This window comes from Poecilia reticulata, chromosome 19, assembly GCF_904066995.2.
Source record: "Poecilia reticulata chromosome 19, P_reticulata-male-v2, whole genome shotgun sequence".
NCBI classification, from domain to species: Eukaryota; Metazoa; Chordata; class Actinopteri; order Cyprinodontiformes; family Poeciliidae; genus Poecilia; species Poecilia reticulata.
In genome coordinates this window covers 23,925,091-23,943,745 of record NC_088848.1, presented here as the reverse complement: position 1 = coordinate 23,943,745, position 18,655 = coordinate 23,925,091, and the positions used below count along the sequence as shown (strand labels likewise).

The 18,655-nt window shown below is 38.3% G+C and overlaps 1 protein-coding gene across 6 annotated transcripts in view; it reads right to left on the bottom strand.

The window, feature by feature from the left end:
• Positions 1–5,409: 5,409 nt before the first annotated feature.
• Positions 5,410–18,655, bottom strand: part of exoc6 (exocyst complex component 6) — a 36,494-nt gene continuing 23,248 nt past the window's right edge. For 2 of the 6 annotated variants that reach the window (XM_008438200.3, XM_008438203.3), the window contains exons 16-25: positions 18,494–18,603; positions 18,064–18,175; positions 17,782–17,916; positions 16,417–16,596; positions 15,864–15,893; positions 12,596–12,737; positions 11,456–11,529; positions 9,821–9,933; positions 9,428–9,439; positions 5,410–8,404 (exon numbers count right to left, since the gene is read on the bottom strand). In XM_008438200.3, the coding sequence (XP_008436422.1) occupies positions 8,278–8,404; positions 9,428–9,439; positions 9,821–9,933; positions 11,456–11,529; positions 12,596–12,737; positions 15,864–15,893; positions 16,417–16,596; positions 17,782–17,916; positions 18,064–18,175; positions 18,494–18,603 (1,035 nt within the window). In that variant the 3' untranslated portion in view covers positions 5,410–8,277. The remainder of the gene's footprint in view (positions 8,405–9,427; positions 9,440–9,820; positions 9,934–11,455; positions 11,530–12,595; positions 12,738–15,863; positions 15,894–16,416; positions 16,597–17,781; positions 17,917–18,063; positions 18,176–18,493; positions 18,604–18,655) is intronic. The other 4 variants (XM_008438202.3, XM_017310932.2, XM_008438205.3 and 1 more) reach the window with 3 other exon arrangements.

The window sequence follows — 18,655 nt, the reverse complement described above, 5'->3', positions numbered from 1 at the left end:
TTTGTCATCGTCATGTTCCCAACAACCCTCATCACTCTCTTTTGAATGATCTAACGATACATTTTAAGTTAATTAAGCAATGAATTAAATGCACTGTCCACTCCAGGGATCCAAATCCAATTTTATGACAACTTTTTGCCCTGGACTCATAGAAATCTCTCCTTATCTACTGGACACTGAAAAAAAGTGCAGCTCTTTACCAGCTGCTGCTGTTAATACTTGATGATAAGTTTGCGTAGACATTTGTTATCAATGTGTTTGCTATCTCTGGACACACCTAACCTTATGACCAAAACATGCAGCAAAATAAAACACACAAACACACACACACACAGGAGCACACTGTTCAGTCAGCACTGGTGTCAAACAGCCACTGTCCATTTGTGCATGTTTATATCACTCCACCCTCAGCTCGCATGCTGGCTGACCCACTGGCGACCCTGACATCTCGATGAACTCTTGTGTGCAACCAAGTTCACTGTTCATTAAACAGAGAGAGAGAACTGGGCAGCTGGTGGTGGCCATGTTCCATCTTGCCGTTCAATGTGGAAGAGCGAGAGAGAGACGACCTGACAGTAGCTACATCATGTTCAAATGTTGATTCAAGCACTCACTAAATACTTTTATTAGCCCAACATGATCAATTTTATGCATTAATAATTAATCCATGTAATCCATGCACAATGTTGGACACATTCTACAGGTTTGTCATTTAACCAGGCAGGCCTTTTTTATACAGCATCAGAAATGCATTAAAGAATGCAAATAAATAATTTAATTCATTTTTAATTAAGAAATAAACATATTTTTTGTGTAAAAAGCAATACCGCAGCATTTCCTTAGTAAATCGGAACCTGGTAAAACTAAAAGCATGCCACTTGAGAAGTTTTGGCTAAAACATATTTACAGACACAGGTGTAAATATGTTAATTACTACTCTGAATAGTAGTAATTAAGTACAAAAAGGTCAGTTCAGCAAATAGCATTTTTTTAGGCTGAATACTTTAATACAATCAAAGGTGCAGTATGTAACTTTTATAAAAAAAATTTAACATGTAAACTGTCACCTGGTCTTGACAGTTTGCTATGAGACAGATAATCTGTGAAAAGATCCACCTCCTCCCTGCGCGGCTGGTACCGTCTGAAGAATGCCCTGTTCTGACCAGAAACAACCAATCAGAGCCAGGAGGCAGGTCTGAGCGCTGTTGATCAATCTCGAAAACCATTTATCTGCCATCATTGGTAGCTATGCTAACTAGCCTGAGCATTCATGACAGGTTGTGCTAACTGAGGCACAGAGAGAAAGACGGGGAGAAAGAAGTGATTGACAGCGCTAAGACCCTCCTCCTGATTCTGATTGGTTGTTTCTAGTTAGCATTGGGAGAAAGAAGAGGAACTCAGCTTTTCTCAGATTATCTGAACATGTTGACAATTTCAACAAACGTGAAAAAATATTTTTTATAGAAGTTACATACTGCAGCTTTAATGATTAATCTAAACTAGATTAATCAACTAAACTAGTTGATGATTATAACAATAATCAATTAATCACAAATTAATCTGATTCTTTATTTCAGCCCTAGTGGTGAAAGTGCTACATCTGACTGGGGGTCAGTTTCAAGTTTAAGATGTTTAATATGTTTATTATAACATCTCAATGATCAGAGGAAAACCTCAAATGTCCGCAGATGGTCATCATTGTGAGTCAGTCTTGGTCCAGACCAGCAGCTTGAGCTTCCTGTGTTACTGCAGAGGAGGCGACGGGTGGTTGGAGGTGTTTGCTGCCTGTATTTTACTATACAGATCAAACACTTTAACAAGGCAATAAACGGCTTTAACAGCTATTGCAACAATGCAGCAGGCAGACCCTGGTCGCTTGGTGATGGTCTCACCTTTATTCCATCTTGCCATTCACTGTGTAGGATCACAGTGAGTGTGTTCTAACACATGGAGGGCAATTGTTGCTGTGTTTTTGTGATGGGAGGAGCCAACCTGCAGCAAATGTGACTCTAATAACAAACTATTGTTTCATGTGAATGGAAGATGTGAAGATTGTTGTGTTGCCCCAGAGACTCAACTTTTTTTCCTCTTTACAAAAATATCTAGTGTAATTTTAAGCAACGAGTTATTGAGTCTCATGGTTTCTTTTTATATATTCTAGCTTAAGGGGCTGCTCCTTTGTGATAGTGAGTTGTACAGCCGGACAAACCCACTACTTTCTCACTTTGCTACTTTCTTGGTTGTTTAAAATATACTTTTTATTTTTTTGTTTGCTCAGTCTTCTCAAACCCTCAGTAGGTCACTTCAGATGGTGATTGATTCACACCGAATCAAATTCTGCTGGACGTTTCTTCCTGTTAAAGGGGAGTTTTCCTTTCCACTGTCGCTACATGCATGTTCAGCAGGGGGGATTGTTGCAAAGTAATCAGCTGAATTTCCTTTGTCTTTTTATCAGTTGGAATAATAAACTGAACTTTTAATACAAATCCTGATGATCAGTCTGCAATGGATGGAATGCAAGTTTGTGACTCTGCTCTGTGTGTATTATAAAAGGACAAACAAGGCATGCATGATTTCAATCCAAACTTTTTACGACAAATATGGAAAGAAAGAAATATGTTTTTTTCCAAACTTCTTTCAGAAAACAAATTCTTGATGAACCTTCTGAAATCAGCTGACTGGTGGCTTCTGTTGAAGTACACGCAAACTTTGATATTGTTGAATTATTCTTGATTGAAAAGTTCATTTACCTCCATCACTAAGTAAAACACAACGAGGATAATTTAAATACAAACTGATGTTTTCAAGCCTGATGGAGCCTGATTCTGATGGCTTTAATACAGAAATTTGAGCTTAATGATTAATACCAGCCTTCAGGCTAAATTTGAAACATACTTTGCAAGCCTCATCACAATATTCTAACTGATGGAATATGATTGTGTGTAGACAACAATCTGTAGCAAGACAGTAGAGGTGAAAGTTCACAGCAAACCTCAGAAGTATGAGTTCTGTGTGTGTGTGTGTGTGTGAAAGTGTATGTCACTGGAGGCGACTGCTGTCCAGTGATAATGGAGCTATGCGAATGTCTCTCGCCTCATTACATCTGTGGCGACAGGGATCTTCGCATTCAAACATTGACCCAGGGCAAAGTTCACATGCCGTTTCCCAGTTAGCGTGTGTGTGGTGAGACAGAACCGGGCTCTAAGGGTGAGATACAAGATGGCAGAAAGCCTTCCCATAACAAGCGACGCTTCTGTGTTTGTGTAAGTGTGTGTGAAAGACGGGGGAGGCTGCGGTTCTGTGTCCACTGTGTGACCAGTGCTGGTTATAGATGAGGCACCGACTGTGCACCTTTGTTTGTGTCAGTGCTAGAAAAGGTCAGGCTGCTAAAATTAGAACTAACAAACTGAACTCAACTGTTCTTCCTGAGTTCAGTCTGCTGTAAGCAGATCAGTTTTACTGTCAAATACAGGCTTCCACTTTACGTCAGAGAAGGAACCCAACGTAAAGTTCAATACTTACTGTGATTATTCACTGTTCACTATAGAAGCTGTGAAAATGATACAAAACTTGAAAACAAAAGAGACATATGGGAAATTTAAAAAAATTAAATAAATAAATTCAGAGATTCTTGCACAAAATAAAATGTGTGTTTAGGATTTACTTTTTACAGCTCTGTCTCCAAGCAACTAATCAACAACAGATAGTGAGTACACTGTGCTGGTTCGAAGGGTCCGGTTAGAACTCCAAAGAAAGATTTGTTCACATTCCAGCAAATCAACATAAATTTATCATTTATACTTCTTTTTGAAAGAACTGTGTGGTTCTACAACAGATGACTAATATTTCAATATCAGTGTCTAAATTATGCTCAAATGACTATGACAAGTAGCCATACTTAGTCTAAGTATACTCATAATGAACGATGTTTTGAAATGGTAGCTAAATGCCATACCTGTTTTATACAAAAATCAGACAAATATAACCTTTTATCGCTCATAACCTTTTTCCAAAAATAATGTCATATTTCTGCTGTACTTTATCTTTATATTGGAATGAAAGAATGAAACAAAAGAAAAAGCTGCAGTAACCTGGTTGGAACACTGGACTATCTGTGAACCACTTCACTATGGCTGGACAGGACTTTATTTTTAACATGCATCTCCATGTATCTCCTGTTATTAGTCAAAGTCACTCAGTGTGTGGGTCTGGCCTTGTATTTGACACATTGTAAGGTCCATTTTTCCTAAAATGCAATGTTGTAACTGCAGTGCTGTTTTCTGTTGGGGTTAATTTAGGATGAAAATGTGAGTTTAGCTTAGAGTTAGGCTGCAGAAATTAATGGAAGTCAATTAAAAGGTCCTTGTGAATATAGAAAAATATACCGTGTGTGTGAGAGAGAAATAAGATGATAAGATGGAGTCATGAAAGAATGTATACATTTTTTAAAATGGTTACTTTCTTCCATGTAGGATGCTGCTCTTTATTTTTGAAACAACACAATGTGTACATTATATTCTCTGGTATGTTGTGTATCATTCGTATGCAGGGCTGCTTCTTGCTCCCAGTCCAGACTTGATGTGCTACTCCTGACAGAAGTGATCTCTAGCTCACCTTGGATTCCTTTAACTTATTAAAACCACATTTCCAACCTGAGATTTTAATTAATTTTTCCCACAAGCTAATATAACTCTGACTTTTAAACAGTTGTTGCTTTTCAACACAGAAAAATTTAGTTAATCAGTTAGTTAATGATTTTATAAGGGGACGATCCTTATTTCCCAGAGGGCCAGGCTGGTTTGGATCGCTTATTTCTAGGGAGCACTGATTTATCGGCACCAATTTCCTTAGTTTTGGCAGATCTGTGATTGGTCGGTACTTGCATGTGAAGCCGATCTTATCAAATGAGCTTATCTTCCTCAGCAGAGGTCTAAGAATCAGCCACAGTCCTCTGTTGCTCTGCTGTGAGTCTGACTGACTGACTGACTGACTGACTGACTGACTCAGCTGGTCATGTCTGAGATGTCCACTGTTGCCAACTCAAAAAACTTTCTTGCAATATTTGGCAACATTTCAGACAAAAAAATTGATATTGGCCAACATCAGGATCAGCAAGTCAGGTTTTTTAAAGATCGGCGATTGGCCAGAAAACAGAAATCGGTGCAGCCCTGCTTTTTCCCCTCAGTGAAACTGTCTGAAAACAAACTTTTGGGTTTACTCTGATAATCTTTGTCTGTTTAATGATCTGAAACATTGTATAATGTTAATTTGATCTGATTCAGTATTACAACATGAATGTTTCATACTTAAGCATCTAATTACAAATCACTAAGTTCTCCACACTGTAACCAGCAGCTGGGGCTCTTATTGAATATGAATTCACTTCAGAGACACATCATAGAGTCTACCTTCATGTTGTCAGCAGCAGAGACGCTGCTGAAATCTTTTCTTTATAAAAAGAGGAATATAGACAGAGGGATTTACAAACCAGGAAAATAAGGAGGAAAAAACGACATCCAGCTTGAAGCAACGGACATAAAAAAACAAAACAAAAAGCCTCATTTTAAAACATTCCCATCAAAGTTTATGTACAGATCTAAAGTGTTAACTTGCAAACCATGACATAATAAACCATTACATTATTGCTCTTCTTGGTGGAATCTGACATTCTAAAGCTGAATTTCACCCCGAGGAACAAAAGAAAAAGAATAAAAATGCTGGATTTAGGCTTGTAATGAGTTAGATCTGTGTTTATAAGAGTTGATTGCAGCCTTTTATTAACAAACTTCACAAATAGGTTTTTAGTATGTAGCCAACATTATGTGAGCAGTTTGGCTGCTCTGGACTCAGGTATCTCCTCCTGGCATTAAGATGTAAATGATCAGCAGGCCTCCACACTCATTCTGCCCACCTGATGTTTCACTTCATTCACATAAGTTAATATTGACTGCTGTTACTATGTAGTCTGACTCTGTTCCACAGCAACATTTTTGCACAATCTAGAAATGTTTTTTATTAATATTGGTTTATTTATATAATGCATGGACGACCTAATTCAGCTGTGTCTCTTCTATCTGGCATTTAGTAAAAACAAGAAGCCAAAACAGGATGAATTCATGTAGCTCTGAAATTCTCTTTTCCAATCGCCTCTTCTTTGAAAAGTGTCCAGGTTTACATCTGGCTCCAGTCTGAGACCAGAGGGCAAAATAATTCAGTCACATGCAGATTGGACTTTGTGTTTTGCTGTGTTATAATAAAGATTTGTTATTTAAGTAACTGACTGTGTGTGGCCCTGTGATCCTGCATGTTTCTGGTTGACTACAGGTGATGGGCAGCAGCCGCAGCCCCAACTTGTTACTCAGACTAGAACTACCTAGGAATAAAAAGCACCTGCTGTTTTCTGGACTTGGCACATTTCTCTTAAAGCCTGTTCCCACTCTTGTGATCAGGAGTGTTACAGTCAGCATCATCCCCCTGCGTCTCCACTGGACTTGAGGTCAATCAAAACAGATTTTGAGGTTAGAAAAAGGCCTGATAGTGAGATGGAACATTTTTTATTAACAAGGAGCTTGTTGATTGAGTTTTGTGGGGAAAAGCATGTTGAATGTGTTTCCCTACCATTAAACGTTATCATTTAATGGTATCAGTACAAGTCGCAGGTGTTTAGTTAACATTTACTGCAATAGATTTCAAGTCATCGATGTCAGTTGGGAAAGATAGACTTTTAACTCCACAGTGGAAGCATCTGTCCCACTGATGGAGTGGGAGGATGTCCTGTGTGGGAAGTCCAGTTCCTTACAGACAAAAACAGGAGCAAATAAAAAAGTTCAGGAAATATCAATTCTGAGTTTCATAACAGAAATGTGCCTCCAAAATCACATCACAAGTAAAGCCTATATTCAAAGATTCACTTTAATAATTATGCATGTGGAACTTCAGTTGATCCAGAATCTGTATTAAAGTGAAGAGGAAGAATTGTGCTCTATGTTTTAACTCCATTTGCACACAGGGTGGAAAAAAATGGATGCAAATAAAAAGCTACATTTCTGAGTAAAAAACAGATTGAGACAAAATAGGTGTGCTATAAATCTGACAAGGCAGAAAAAAAACAACAAAAAGCCACCATGAAGTGGAGAACTAAACAGGTTTTATATGAACATCAGTCTCCTGGGACATCATCATTCACATTTTCACTTTTCACTTCATGAATAGAACTTCAGCATAATTCATTGTTGCCACATAAACCATATCAACAGTATTGGGGTAAGTTGAGTTGCTCTTAAAGTTCTGATCTGTACTCTCACACAAAGCACACACACACACACCCATACACCCACCCACACGCACGCACGCACGCATACACACAGACACACACACACGCACACACCCACAGCATCCTGAATAATAAAAATAATATAAATAACTCAAACTTCAAAAAGATCAATAATAAATTATTCAGTTTACATTTTTGTTACATGTACACACACATACATATCTATTTCTTGTGTGTGAGTAAATGGATTTGTTAACTCAGTTGTTGAAATGAATCTCTCCTTATTTCATTAATTAATAAGGAGACATAAACAGGATTAGATGTAACTGAAACGTTGCCTTCACACGGTTATTACTTTTAGGAATCTGAAAATGTATCTGTGGATCAGTAAGTGACGTCATCGTCTCAGATTAACAAGATCTGTTATTCTTCAGAATAAAGTGCAGGAAAATATACATCAATTAAAGAAAAAACAGGTGCCAAAACTTGATGTTCTTGTATGTTTGGACCTTTGAGTCGGTTATCTCAATATTTTGTCACTTCCTGTACTTCCTAGTCTCAGTTTACTTCTCCAGTCAATCCAGTTTAAAAAAAAAAGTACAAAACAGTTTATCTCCGAGGAGCCGCTGACAGATCATTTCTCTGCAGGCCTCTGAGGCTTCAGTAAATGGTTTGGAGTGTGTGCAGAACTTAGCAGAAATCCTCTGCCAGGTTTGTAGTCAGAGACAGGAAATGATGTCATATTTGCTGGCAGGGGGTTCCCTGTAGGCTTTTTACATACAGTGTAATGCTGAGCCTTCAGCTGATGTCTATGACCATGCAACCAGTAAGTATGTGAACTCAGGTGTTTGTATGTTGAATATGATCCTCTGCATAGGATTGCTCTGTGGTGAATTAAACCAATATTGTTCAGGGTGGTTTTTTTTATGTGTGCATGTGAATGCATGCATGTTTCACTCATCTTATCTGGTTATTGCACATACAAATAACATGTATGCGTTATTCTAGGAGGACATGCCATTGACGAGACTCCTCAGTTGTTTGACCACAGTCTCGATCAGTTTCTGCTTGTCTCTGTCGTTCTTCCTGAACTGAGAGAAGATGTTGTTCTTCTTGTTGGTGTCTTTCATTCTGAAAGCAGAAACAGGAGTCTGTGAATCTGGTCCAGACGAGTCAGACCTGACATCATCTGTTAGTGTGTAAAAATGTCTGACTGTCACTGGCACACTGGAACAAGTGTTCAGGTTATTGATGCAGCCATTTAACCAACTGTGTGCTTGGTCAGAGTTCACCATGTTTAGCTAACAGGAAGAGATGGGTCGTTTAGATTTCAGTTAGATCCTAATATGGTTCTGGCTATTACAGCGATAATAATGAAAGTGACAACAGTCATCACTTTAGTTTCTCTAAGTTTTTAGCCACAGATACGTCACTGCAGACCTCCACAAAAACAAAAACTGCTTTCAAAATAAAACCCATTATTCCGTAACAAAGATAACATTACCTAGATTAACATTTTGTCAATAAATAACAATTCTGCCATCACACTATTTTTCCCTGATAATGATAAACAATAGAAACATTCTATCCACACAAATAAGCTTAACTTAGGTCAATTATTTGTTGTACTGACAGTGATGTATTAGGTTTTTGTCATAAACAGAGATATTTGTCAGAGGATGAAGGAAACAGAGATAAACACCTGCTGCTGTGATTTCATATTTAATTGGGTGAATGTGTTAATTTCACACTAAGGTCGCTAATCATTGCCTGTGTGACAGATATGATGCACTATTAGTGCAGCATTTGACCCTGATGGTAAAGCAACTGGAAGCTGAGTTGGACGCTCTGAGTTGGTTTGGATCTGACCTTAACAGGACTTAAGGTCAGATCCAACAGGGACTTCTTTATGTCAACAGGTGACTGCTCATCGTAGCAGGCAGAAGTCACATGTGGCGTACCCCAAGGTTCAATCCTGGGACTCCTCTTATTTAATAACAACATCCTCCCATTAACTAGGCTTATAACAAGTAATTATATTTGTTACCATAGCTGTGCAGATGACACACAGCTCTATAGTACAATGTCACCAGGCATTACTTGTGCACTAAACGCATGTATGTAAAAAAGGTAAAGTAAATATGGTGGACCTACCCCCTGTAGACTCTGCAACAGCAGCAGGAGAAAAAACAGCAGAAAAAGACAAGCTTTAGAGGAAAAGAAATGAGGTTATGGAAGAAATGAGGGTATGGAACCAAGATACTCAGAAAAAGCCAAGAGTCATCATCTCCATCCATCCATAGCTTCAGTAGAAACAACTAAAATCTCCTAAAGGAGTTCATATAGAGTTTGGATTTCAACAGAACTCTCATATCAACTGTTGAGAAGAAGCTTTTTGGTAGAGAGAGCAAACTCCTTCATTTGTTTCCACAAGAATAACCAGGTTCCACTTCCACAATGTTTATTGGTTTCACAGCAACTGAGGGTGAAAAAAACCTGGTGAATTATTTTTAACCCCAGTAGTGTCTGGTGGTCAGAGGCACTTACTTCTCAAGCAAAGCCAGCGCAGTGGCTGGGTTCACTCTCAGGTACTTTGAGTTTGGCTGACCATAGTCGGCCAGGTAAGTGGACCAATCCCATACCATGAACAGGTCCAGGAGCTGCGGAGAGAAAACACAGCTTCAGGTTTAGTACAGCAGCCAGAGATTTATTATGTTTATGATGATTTTCATAAAGCTCTTTATAAAAACATCTTTCTCTAACATTTTAGTGTCCATTAACTGCATGTGTAATTCTTATTTAGTAGGTAAAATCCAAAAATGGAATTTTGGAGACATGACGCTGGCATTAACTGGCCAAATTAGTATTTGATTGCATTATTTTTTGATAGCCTAGTAGTCTTATAATGCAGGTTTCTGTGTTTTGCAAGGTTTTTCTGCAGATTAGGGACTAATCTTTATTAAGCCGACATGCAGGTGATACATGTTGCGTGAACGGAGTCACGTCAAGTAAGCAGGAGGTCCTGGATAGTTGGTCTGATGGTGATCTGAGTGGAGCTGTAATTGATACCTTCAATCAACCTCTGAAAAGAATGGCCAGAATTTTACAACTTTCATTTCTTTCACAGACAATTCTGATATTGTTTCTGATATTTCTGACTATTTGTTTGCTGGTAGGAAAAAACTGAAACATTTTGTGACTGATAGGAACTTCAGTGGTTGCCTTGAGAACCACACAGCCTTGGTGGGATGAAGGTCTGTTGAACTGTGATTCGGTTCAGAGGAACAGGTTATGTGATGTTGGTATATAAATCTACATGATCTTCTGCTCTCCCCACTGACCTGAGGTTAATGTGATGGAGACGACCCACCCCCACCCCTTAACAGTGTATGGTAACGTCACAAGGTGAAACAGCTGGATGTGTGGGTCTTGCTGAAAGAGCAGTGACAGAGCAGCTTAGTGATAATAGCGTTATTCATCTGGCTGAGAGGCTGACACTTAGAGAGGCTCAGCAAAAGCCCATTCTTCTCACCTGGAGTTCAGAACTGAGCGCAGAGCAGGAATTAGAAACTCAACGAACCTTTTAGCACTAAATCGTTAAATAAGAAGCTGTTGTAACTCCTGAAAGATAATTCCAGTTTAGATTGATGAAAATCATTACATTTAATAGGATACTACTCGTTCTATCACTTACGAAAACTTAGCCGAGTTTATTGAGCATTTAAGAGAAATTAGTGATATTCCAGACACACCAATGGAAACCTAGAAGTATAAAAATTGTTTACACTCATAACAAAGAATGATTTTTGCAACTATTATTTGTTTCTACATTAGAAATAACATGATTATTTATTTATTTATGTTATTTTGGTCCCCATCAGTCTCTGAGAGAGGTTTGGCCCAGTCCTCGCTTTCAGCTGGGAGAATGTTTGAGGAGTTACACATGCAGCTTGTTTTAAGTCCCTCATTTAATCTCAATCACTCTTCATGAATTAATGCTGTAAAACTGATGCATGTTCATTTCTAACAGAATTCAGGATTAGCCTGTGAGTCTAGAAGCAAACCAGACTTTTAGCAGTGAGACAGAGAGGCTTTCTACTCAGAACTAGGTCTCTGCCCAGGCCTAGTGGTAACAGCCAGGCTACGCTTGTTGTTAAAAGGCCAGGCAGTTTGACTGTTCACCTGTCGTAAATCGATGAAGGCTAGCTGGAGTGTGTCACCTTGAAAGCCGGGCACTGGCTCTGAACTGGCAAACACTGGAAGAAACACAAACACAGTCTGATATTAACAATTTTATGTTAATTTCTGGGGACTTTTGACTTATTTTTTTCCAGAGAAATGGGTTAAATAATTAAAATGTTTTAAGCCGGTGTCAACAGACGGTGTAATGCAAAGAAATTGTTTTATTTCTAAAAAAATATATAACTATAATACTGCTATAACTATCATATTGCTATGTAACATTTGATCAAAATACAGAGTTAGACAACTATACTATACACTCAACTTTCAATCCATATCAACACATAAGCATAGCACTGTATGTTAAAACTACAAACATTTTAAAACCTTAGTTGTGACATTAGTTGTGAAAAATAATGTTGAAAAAACACATTTTTAAATTGCAGTTTTTACATCAAATAAGAAATTTAATTAAAATCACACATGAATACGTTTGTTCATGCGATAAGTAATTAACCAAGGCAGCAATTGATGTAAAAATTAACATGAGATGCATTCAGAATTCAGTCATGGTGCTGGAGCGCAGTCTCTATCAGCCAATCAGAGAAGACATCAGCATTTTATTCAGGGATTGGAGAGGTAAGCCCCATACCCTTGTGAGCAGCTACATATGAGGCGTTTTGGGGCCATTTTGCAGACGAGGTATGGATTCAACATGTTACAATGACACAACTTGCTCTGAACTGTGTGATACTGTGGAGCCAGCTGCACATTGTCAGAAAAAAACAAAAACAAACCAGCAGCCTCCTACTACTTCCTGTAGTTTTCTTCACCAGTAGTGACATCCAGTTGTTGATCACAGTGATTCGAGTGATGCTAAAAATAAGTGTTACGATCCGGCTGAAAAACCACTTCACTTTAGCACAAAAACTTGAGATTTTTCAAAACTGGTGCGTTTCCTGCAGCGGAACGCCCCCGTGCTGTTTTTCCATTGTTTTTTCCGGGGGTGAGGGTTTAGGGGTTTTAAGCTAATTTATTTTCGTAATTTCAATTACAAAAATAATTTTAAGGTAAATGGAACCACAGCTACTGTTACAGGTAGAACAAGCTAAGAAAAACTTTACCTTTCTTTATACTTACATTCACATTGCATGACATCCAGGTTGAACTGCTGTATGGCTCCCATACTGATCTGCTTGAGTTCTGTATCCAGAAGCATCTGCATAAGCGACGTGGACAGATGCTTACAAGCTGACATGCATGCTGTCTGGGCCACTTTCCCCTACAGAGAGAGAAATTGGGGATGGGGTGATAATAACGTAAAGCATGAAGCAAGTCAGGAAAGAAAGGAAGATGACGAGGGTGAAAGAAGTGAAGAAAATGAAAGTGTGGAAACAGGTCAGTGTTGAACATTAATAAAAGGAATGAATTAGAGGAAGGGATTGGATATGAGAAAAGGAGGACAAAACACAAATGAGGAAAATGGTCAATGAACAGAATGTGGGGTCGGCTTTTCAAACCGTCTGGATCAACAGTAAATATAAATGTAGTGAAGGAACTCAGATCTGAACCATAAAGAGCAGATCTTGTTTTCTATGAGCCCAAGTACCCGAGCAGGCTGGAACTTCTGGGTTGTTTTCTTTCTTTCTGTTAACATGTGGTTTACTATATTTGGGGAACTTTGAACTTGGCAATGTTAGTTTTTTTTTTTTACTTGAAATAAGAACAGCTCTACAAGGCATACATAACTCAGAAAAGGGAGAGAAGGAAAAGTAACTTCAGCAACTTCTAGACAAACTTTAGATACTTTCTGCACAAATGCTGCAATATTTCCCAGAAACAGTTACAGTAGCTCTCTCATTTTAAAAACAATTTATTCTTTTATTATTTTTAATCCAATTTGTTCCACTTCAATGCTAGTTTTCTTTTGTATCTTTCTGGCTTTGGTTTACCTTTTAAAACATTGGAGAGATTTTAACTTCCTTTTCTTTATATCCAAAACAGCGATCATCTTGTTATTAATGTTTGAGTTCTACTTTGAACAAAGTGCTTACAGATCTATATTAGTGATCACAATTTGATCATTTATCATTTATTGTGTTGTTTATCATTTAATGTGAAAAATGTCTTATCATTATAAGATTTCTGATTTATTAATTAATAATGTTTAAAATTCCCTAAAACGGTCCACATGATTGTTAATTTTACTATTTTCCCCTCAGTATGTGACTGGTGTCCTAAAGAAGCATATTTCCAGTGGGAATGTGTTTCAGCAGCAGTATTTGTGTTTGTAGTGCTCTGATTGTTATGCAGTCACAGCCATACAGTTACATGGAAAAAGTACTAATAAATAGTGCTTACTGTCACTTTTATGGTTATCACAATAGTAATAGAAAAAATTGTGATAAAACTTGAAGTCCACATTGCCCACTCCTAAGAATACATGGCAGTTTAATCACCTGCGCTGGTGTTGTTGCACTTTGAGGCGTGTTGGAGTATACAAATACATTTATTTTGCCTTATGCTTAAATTAAAAACCTTATGTGGTTATGTGGAACAGCCGGTCCCCAAAAGTCTGCTTCATTAAATTCTGTCAACAAATATTTTGGTGCAACCCAGAAGTTCCTGTCCAGTAGCCTTCATAACTGGCTCCAGAGCAAAGCAGACTGTCAGTTCAATGCTTGAAGAAATGCAGAATGAACACTAAACAAACACTGAGGTATTGTCAAACCTCGTTTAGCTTCGACCACCTCTGAGTCCCCTCTGATACACACCATGGTGCTGACCCATGCAATCTGATAGGAATCGTTCAACTCGACAGACAGAAATTAAAACCAGAAACAAAGACAGGCAACCAGGAAAATGGAGCAAACAAAACTGCAGCAGGGCATAGTTGTTTTTATGCGGTTCCAAAATCAATTTTAAAGTGCTGTACTCTATTTACAAAATCTCTTAAGTATAAAAATGTGTTAATTTTAGCATCTGGAAGCACATAGAACAGAAAATAACCAAAAAGTTTTAAGAACTCTCTTAGAGACTTATATCCGCTTTAACTGCACATCCACTGATCCTCTCTTATTCAACATCATACGTCAGTGGTCCCCAAACTACGGCCTGCGGGCCGGATCCAGCCCGCCTCCACATTTGGTCCGGCCCCCTGAACAATACCAGAGAGCATTTCGATTTTTTTTCATATACCATATTTTCCGTACTATAAGCCGCTACTTTTTTCCTAAGCTTTGAACCTTATGGCTTATATGTGGATTTTTCTTCAACCACCAGGGGGCTCTTTAGCAGGAAGTGAAGTCAAAATTGGAAATAAAAGAAGAAAGCGGCCATTAAAATGGAATTAGGTTTTAATAGGGAATTGAACTTTTATAATGTTGTTGATCAGTTAAATAGCATTGAGGGAAAAAAGAAGATTTTTCGTTTTTTTAAATAATACTGGAATCATTATGAGAATTTGAGGTATAGATATTAGGATACAGTGTCTGGCAGTAGTGCAGCAATAATGGACGCAAGCTGTCGTTGAAATCTAAAGAAGAAGAAGAAGAAAGCACCCATTTTCATTTATCTCATGCTAGTAGCAGACACGAAGGATCCCCTCAGTCACATACTGAGGGGTACAGTTCCGAACGGTAACTGTTACAGTTACTGTTCAGAAACTACCGTAATCAGTTCAGTTAAATCTAAACTTTGAAACTTTTTCATTTTCAACCATAATAAATGTGATATTCAATTGACCTGTTATGACTCAAATGTTGGGTGGGTGTCCGCCCCCTTCTGCTGCTGCTGCATCGTTGTGGAAAACCTAGAGCGGCAGAGATATCTGCGGCTTATATGTGTATGTTTACTGGTTTTTAAAAAAAAATCTTTGGGGTTGCAGCTTATAGCCCAGTGCTGTTTATAGTCCGGAAAATACGGTATTTATTTCATTAATAGTGTTATTTCCTGGATTTTTTTCTGTGAAGAACCCAAAGAGGGTTATTTGGTTATTATTTATTTCATTAATAGTGTTATTATTTATTTCCTGAGTTTTGTTCTGTGAAGAGCCCAGAGAGGGTTATTTGATTGTGCTTTCTGGAAAACAATATTTTTTTTACATTTAGGCACTCCTGCAAACGTCACACTTTTTCTGTTACAAACTGACTCCGGCCCCCCACCAGAGAAGGGAAAAGTTATGTGGCCCTCACAGGAAAAAGTTTGGGGACCCCAGTCATACATTATCAGGGGAGCTCTTGCAGAGAATCTAAATGTTACTGGTTTCCATGAATGTCATCAGTAAGGAGTACAGGTTTGCCAGTGAAACCATAGAGCAGCTTCCTCAGTCAAACAAGCATGCATTCATGTTCCCAGTTGGCTGCAAAATGGCAGCAAAGTGGAATAAAATCCGAGCAAATATACTCACCGACATTGATGCATGGTCATTGTTGTTATTCTGAGCAGAAAACCCAAAACCAACCAAAAATAGAAGAAAGGGGGGGGGAGGAGGGAAAGGACAGGAAAAAATGCAGCAACAATAAATGGAAAGGAGGAAGCAAATTCAACCAGTTATCTTGGATGCTTGAAGAGTGAAAATAAAAATCAAGGAATAAAACAAACTGGCATAAGTAACATTTCATTGGAGAAGGTGTGAGTGGGGAGGCAGGATGCATTCTGGAAAAAACAAAAACAAACACTCAAGCTGAAAGAAAACACAATAGATGGTGCCGAAGAGCCCACCAACCAGTGGCCCACTCAGACTGGGACACCAGCACAGGATCAGCCTCAGATGTAAAAACAGAAGACTAGGGAGCTGGACGGAAATGAACAAAAACATTCCTCACCTCCACATTTACAAGAAAAACCACCTCATTAAATAAAAGCAAAAATGTCTCTTAAGACCAACAACACAGTGACTTTAGTCGTAGTTTACATGGTTGTACATTCAATGGGCCCGTCAGAGGCTTCATTAAACTTACAGGAAGATGTGTGAAGACCTGAAAAGTAGAACGAAGGAAGTTGATCAGGTCCATGAGGTATCCTGAGGCGCGGCCATCAGATTCTGCCATGCTCCACTCATAGTCTGCTAGCTGAATGAACTCGTCAATTTTCTGGTTTAGCTTGGTGTAAATCTCTCCCTCTGCAGCATGGCGAGCGTCCTGACAACAGATTTCACACTTAATATCTTTATCTTTTTGAACAACCTTAAAATAAAGGCATAAACATCTCAAACAGGAAGCACAAACAGGCTCTGAGATGCCTTCTGCTCTGTGTGCTGCTGTTGTCTGCAGTACTGTTTGACTTGTGTCCTACTGTCTTGTACCAAGTTATGTACTTTTTTTTTTTTTTTTTTTGAACAAAAAAAACTTTTATTAGTTTTGCAGACATATTCAACAGTTGACATCTCCAATCACTTACATCCATTCTGGTACTACAAAACAAATAACATAAACAACATCTGAACAGTTCGACGAGCTGTAGTTCCAGGGAGTACTCCCTTCCTTGTTCCATATGATATACATCAAGTTACATATGTATTACCAGTATAATATATAAGATATTTAATACAGGGAAATTCTTTTTCAGTAATTTTTACTTACATTTTGATAAAGACATACATAGTGCAATGTTGTACCCAGGGTACCCCAATATGTTTGCATCTATATTTACTTACTACAATGTCAAATGTAAATGTGTCACCAGAGGATTCCACCTTTTCTTAAATAAATCAGTTGTCATCAATAATTTTGCTGTTGTCTTCTCCATTGTATAAACGCTCACTAGTCTCTCTTTCCATTGATTTATAGTAGGGGATAAAGGCTTATACCAATGTATTGTTATAGTTATGTACTTTTTAATTTCTTTAAATTGTGACAATGTAGATTTTTTACTAATTCACTTACTGCAGGTAATACACTAACAAAATTTTTCCTTCAATATTAATATTAAAGGAAAAATGTTATATTATATGAAGGGAAACCAGATTTTGACCATTAGACCTGCAGGATCTGACATCTTGCTGTTTGCATGGTGCAGTTCGCCCCCCCATCCCCTCCATCTGATGCTATGAAGGAAGTTTATTTTACACTTTGTTCATAAAGCTACACTTAAGCTTTGACAGCGAATGTATCCCTTTATAATCAGCAGGGCACCATGGCGGCAACAGTCAAATGACAAATTATAATGTCTTATTATAGTTTTAAAAGTCATGTGTCTACCATTACTTTGCTCCAATATTTTAAATTGCTATAAAAGTTGATTCATCAAACAGAAAATAAATCTGAGATGAATGTGTCCTGATGTGACCTAATTCTTCTGCTTCCATCTGGTTTTTACTCTGTTACCTTAAATGTGGATAAGCCGTAGAGCCTTGTGGTGTGAACTGTTTCGGGTGAAACGTTGGTGATGTTGGTTATGAACTCCTCCAGGTATTTACAAGCCTGTTCCAGGTGAGTGGTGTTTATGATAATCTGCACCAGCTGTAGAGGGAAGGTTACAGTTTTTACAGCAGATGACTAAATGCTATGTCACATTGAAATCGGTGAGATGATGCGTGTGTGTGCGCGTGTGTGTGTGTGTGTGTGGGTGTGTGTGTGTGTGTGTGTGTGAGAGAGCTCCAGTCCCACCTCAGTCAGTCCTATGTGAGGTTTCTTGATGAGGTTTTGCAAGCAGCTGCTCAGCGTTCTGGTCAGCAGTAGGTTGGTTGATTTACGCAGCATGTCGTCGATCTCTGTTGAACTGAAGACACAAACAACATTTAGCTCCTGCAGGTTCAGCTTTTCAGTTTTTACAAAACTCCCAGAGTAAGAGAATGGGGGATATGAGGTGTGAAGAAACCTCCAGGAGAATATGGCTCATGGATAAAAGAATCACTTTTATGGTGGTTTCAATGCTTTTCCAACCTGTTCACGGATAATTATGGGATCCTTTAAATACAAGTGAAAATACTGATGAGGCTTGCTGCAAATTATGTTCAGTTTCTATTAAATGTCATCATTTCAAAGGTGATGAACTTTGCTCTTAATGCAAGCATCTGAAATGTAAGACTGTGCATACCTGCGGTGCAGGGACTCTGAGAACTTGAGGCTGGCATAAATGAACTCTTTGACCTGTGTGTAGATCTGAGGGACAGACTGAGACATCGGCAGCTTCTTAGGGAAGTCCTGCTGCTCACACACAGGTAGAAACAAAGAACAACAAAACTTTAATGGCATGTTG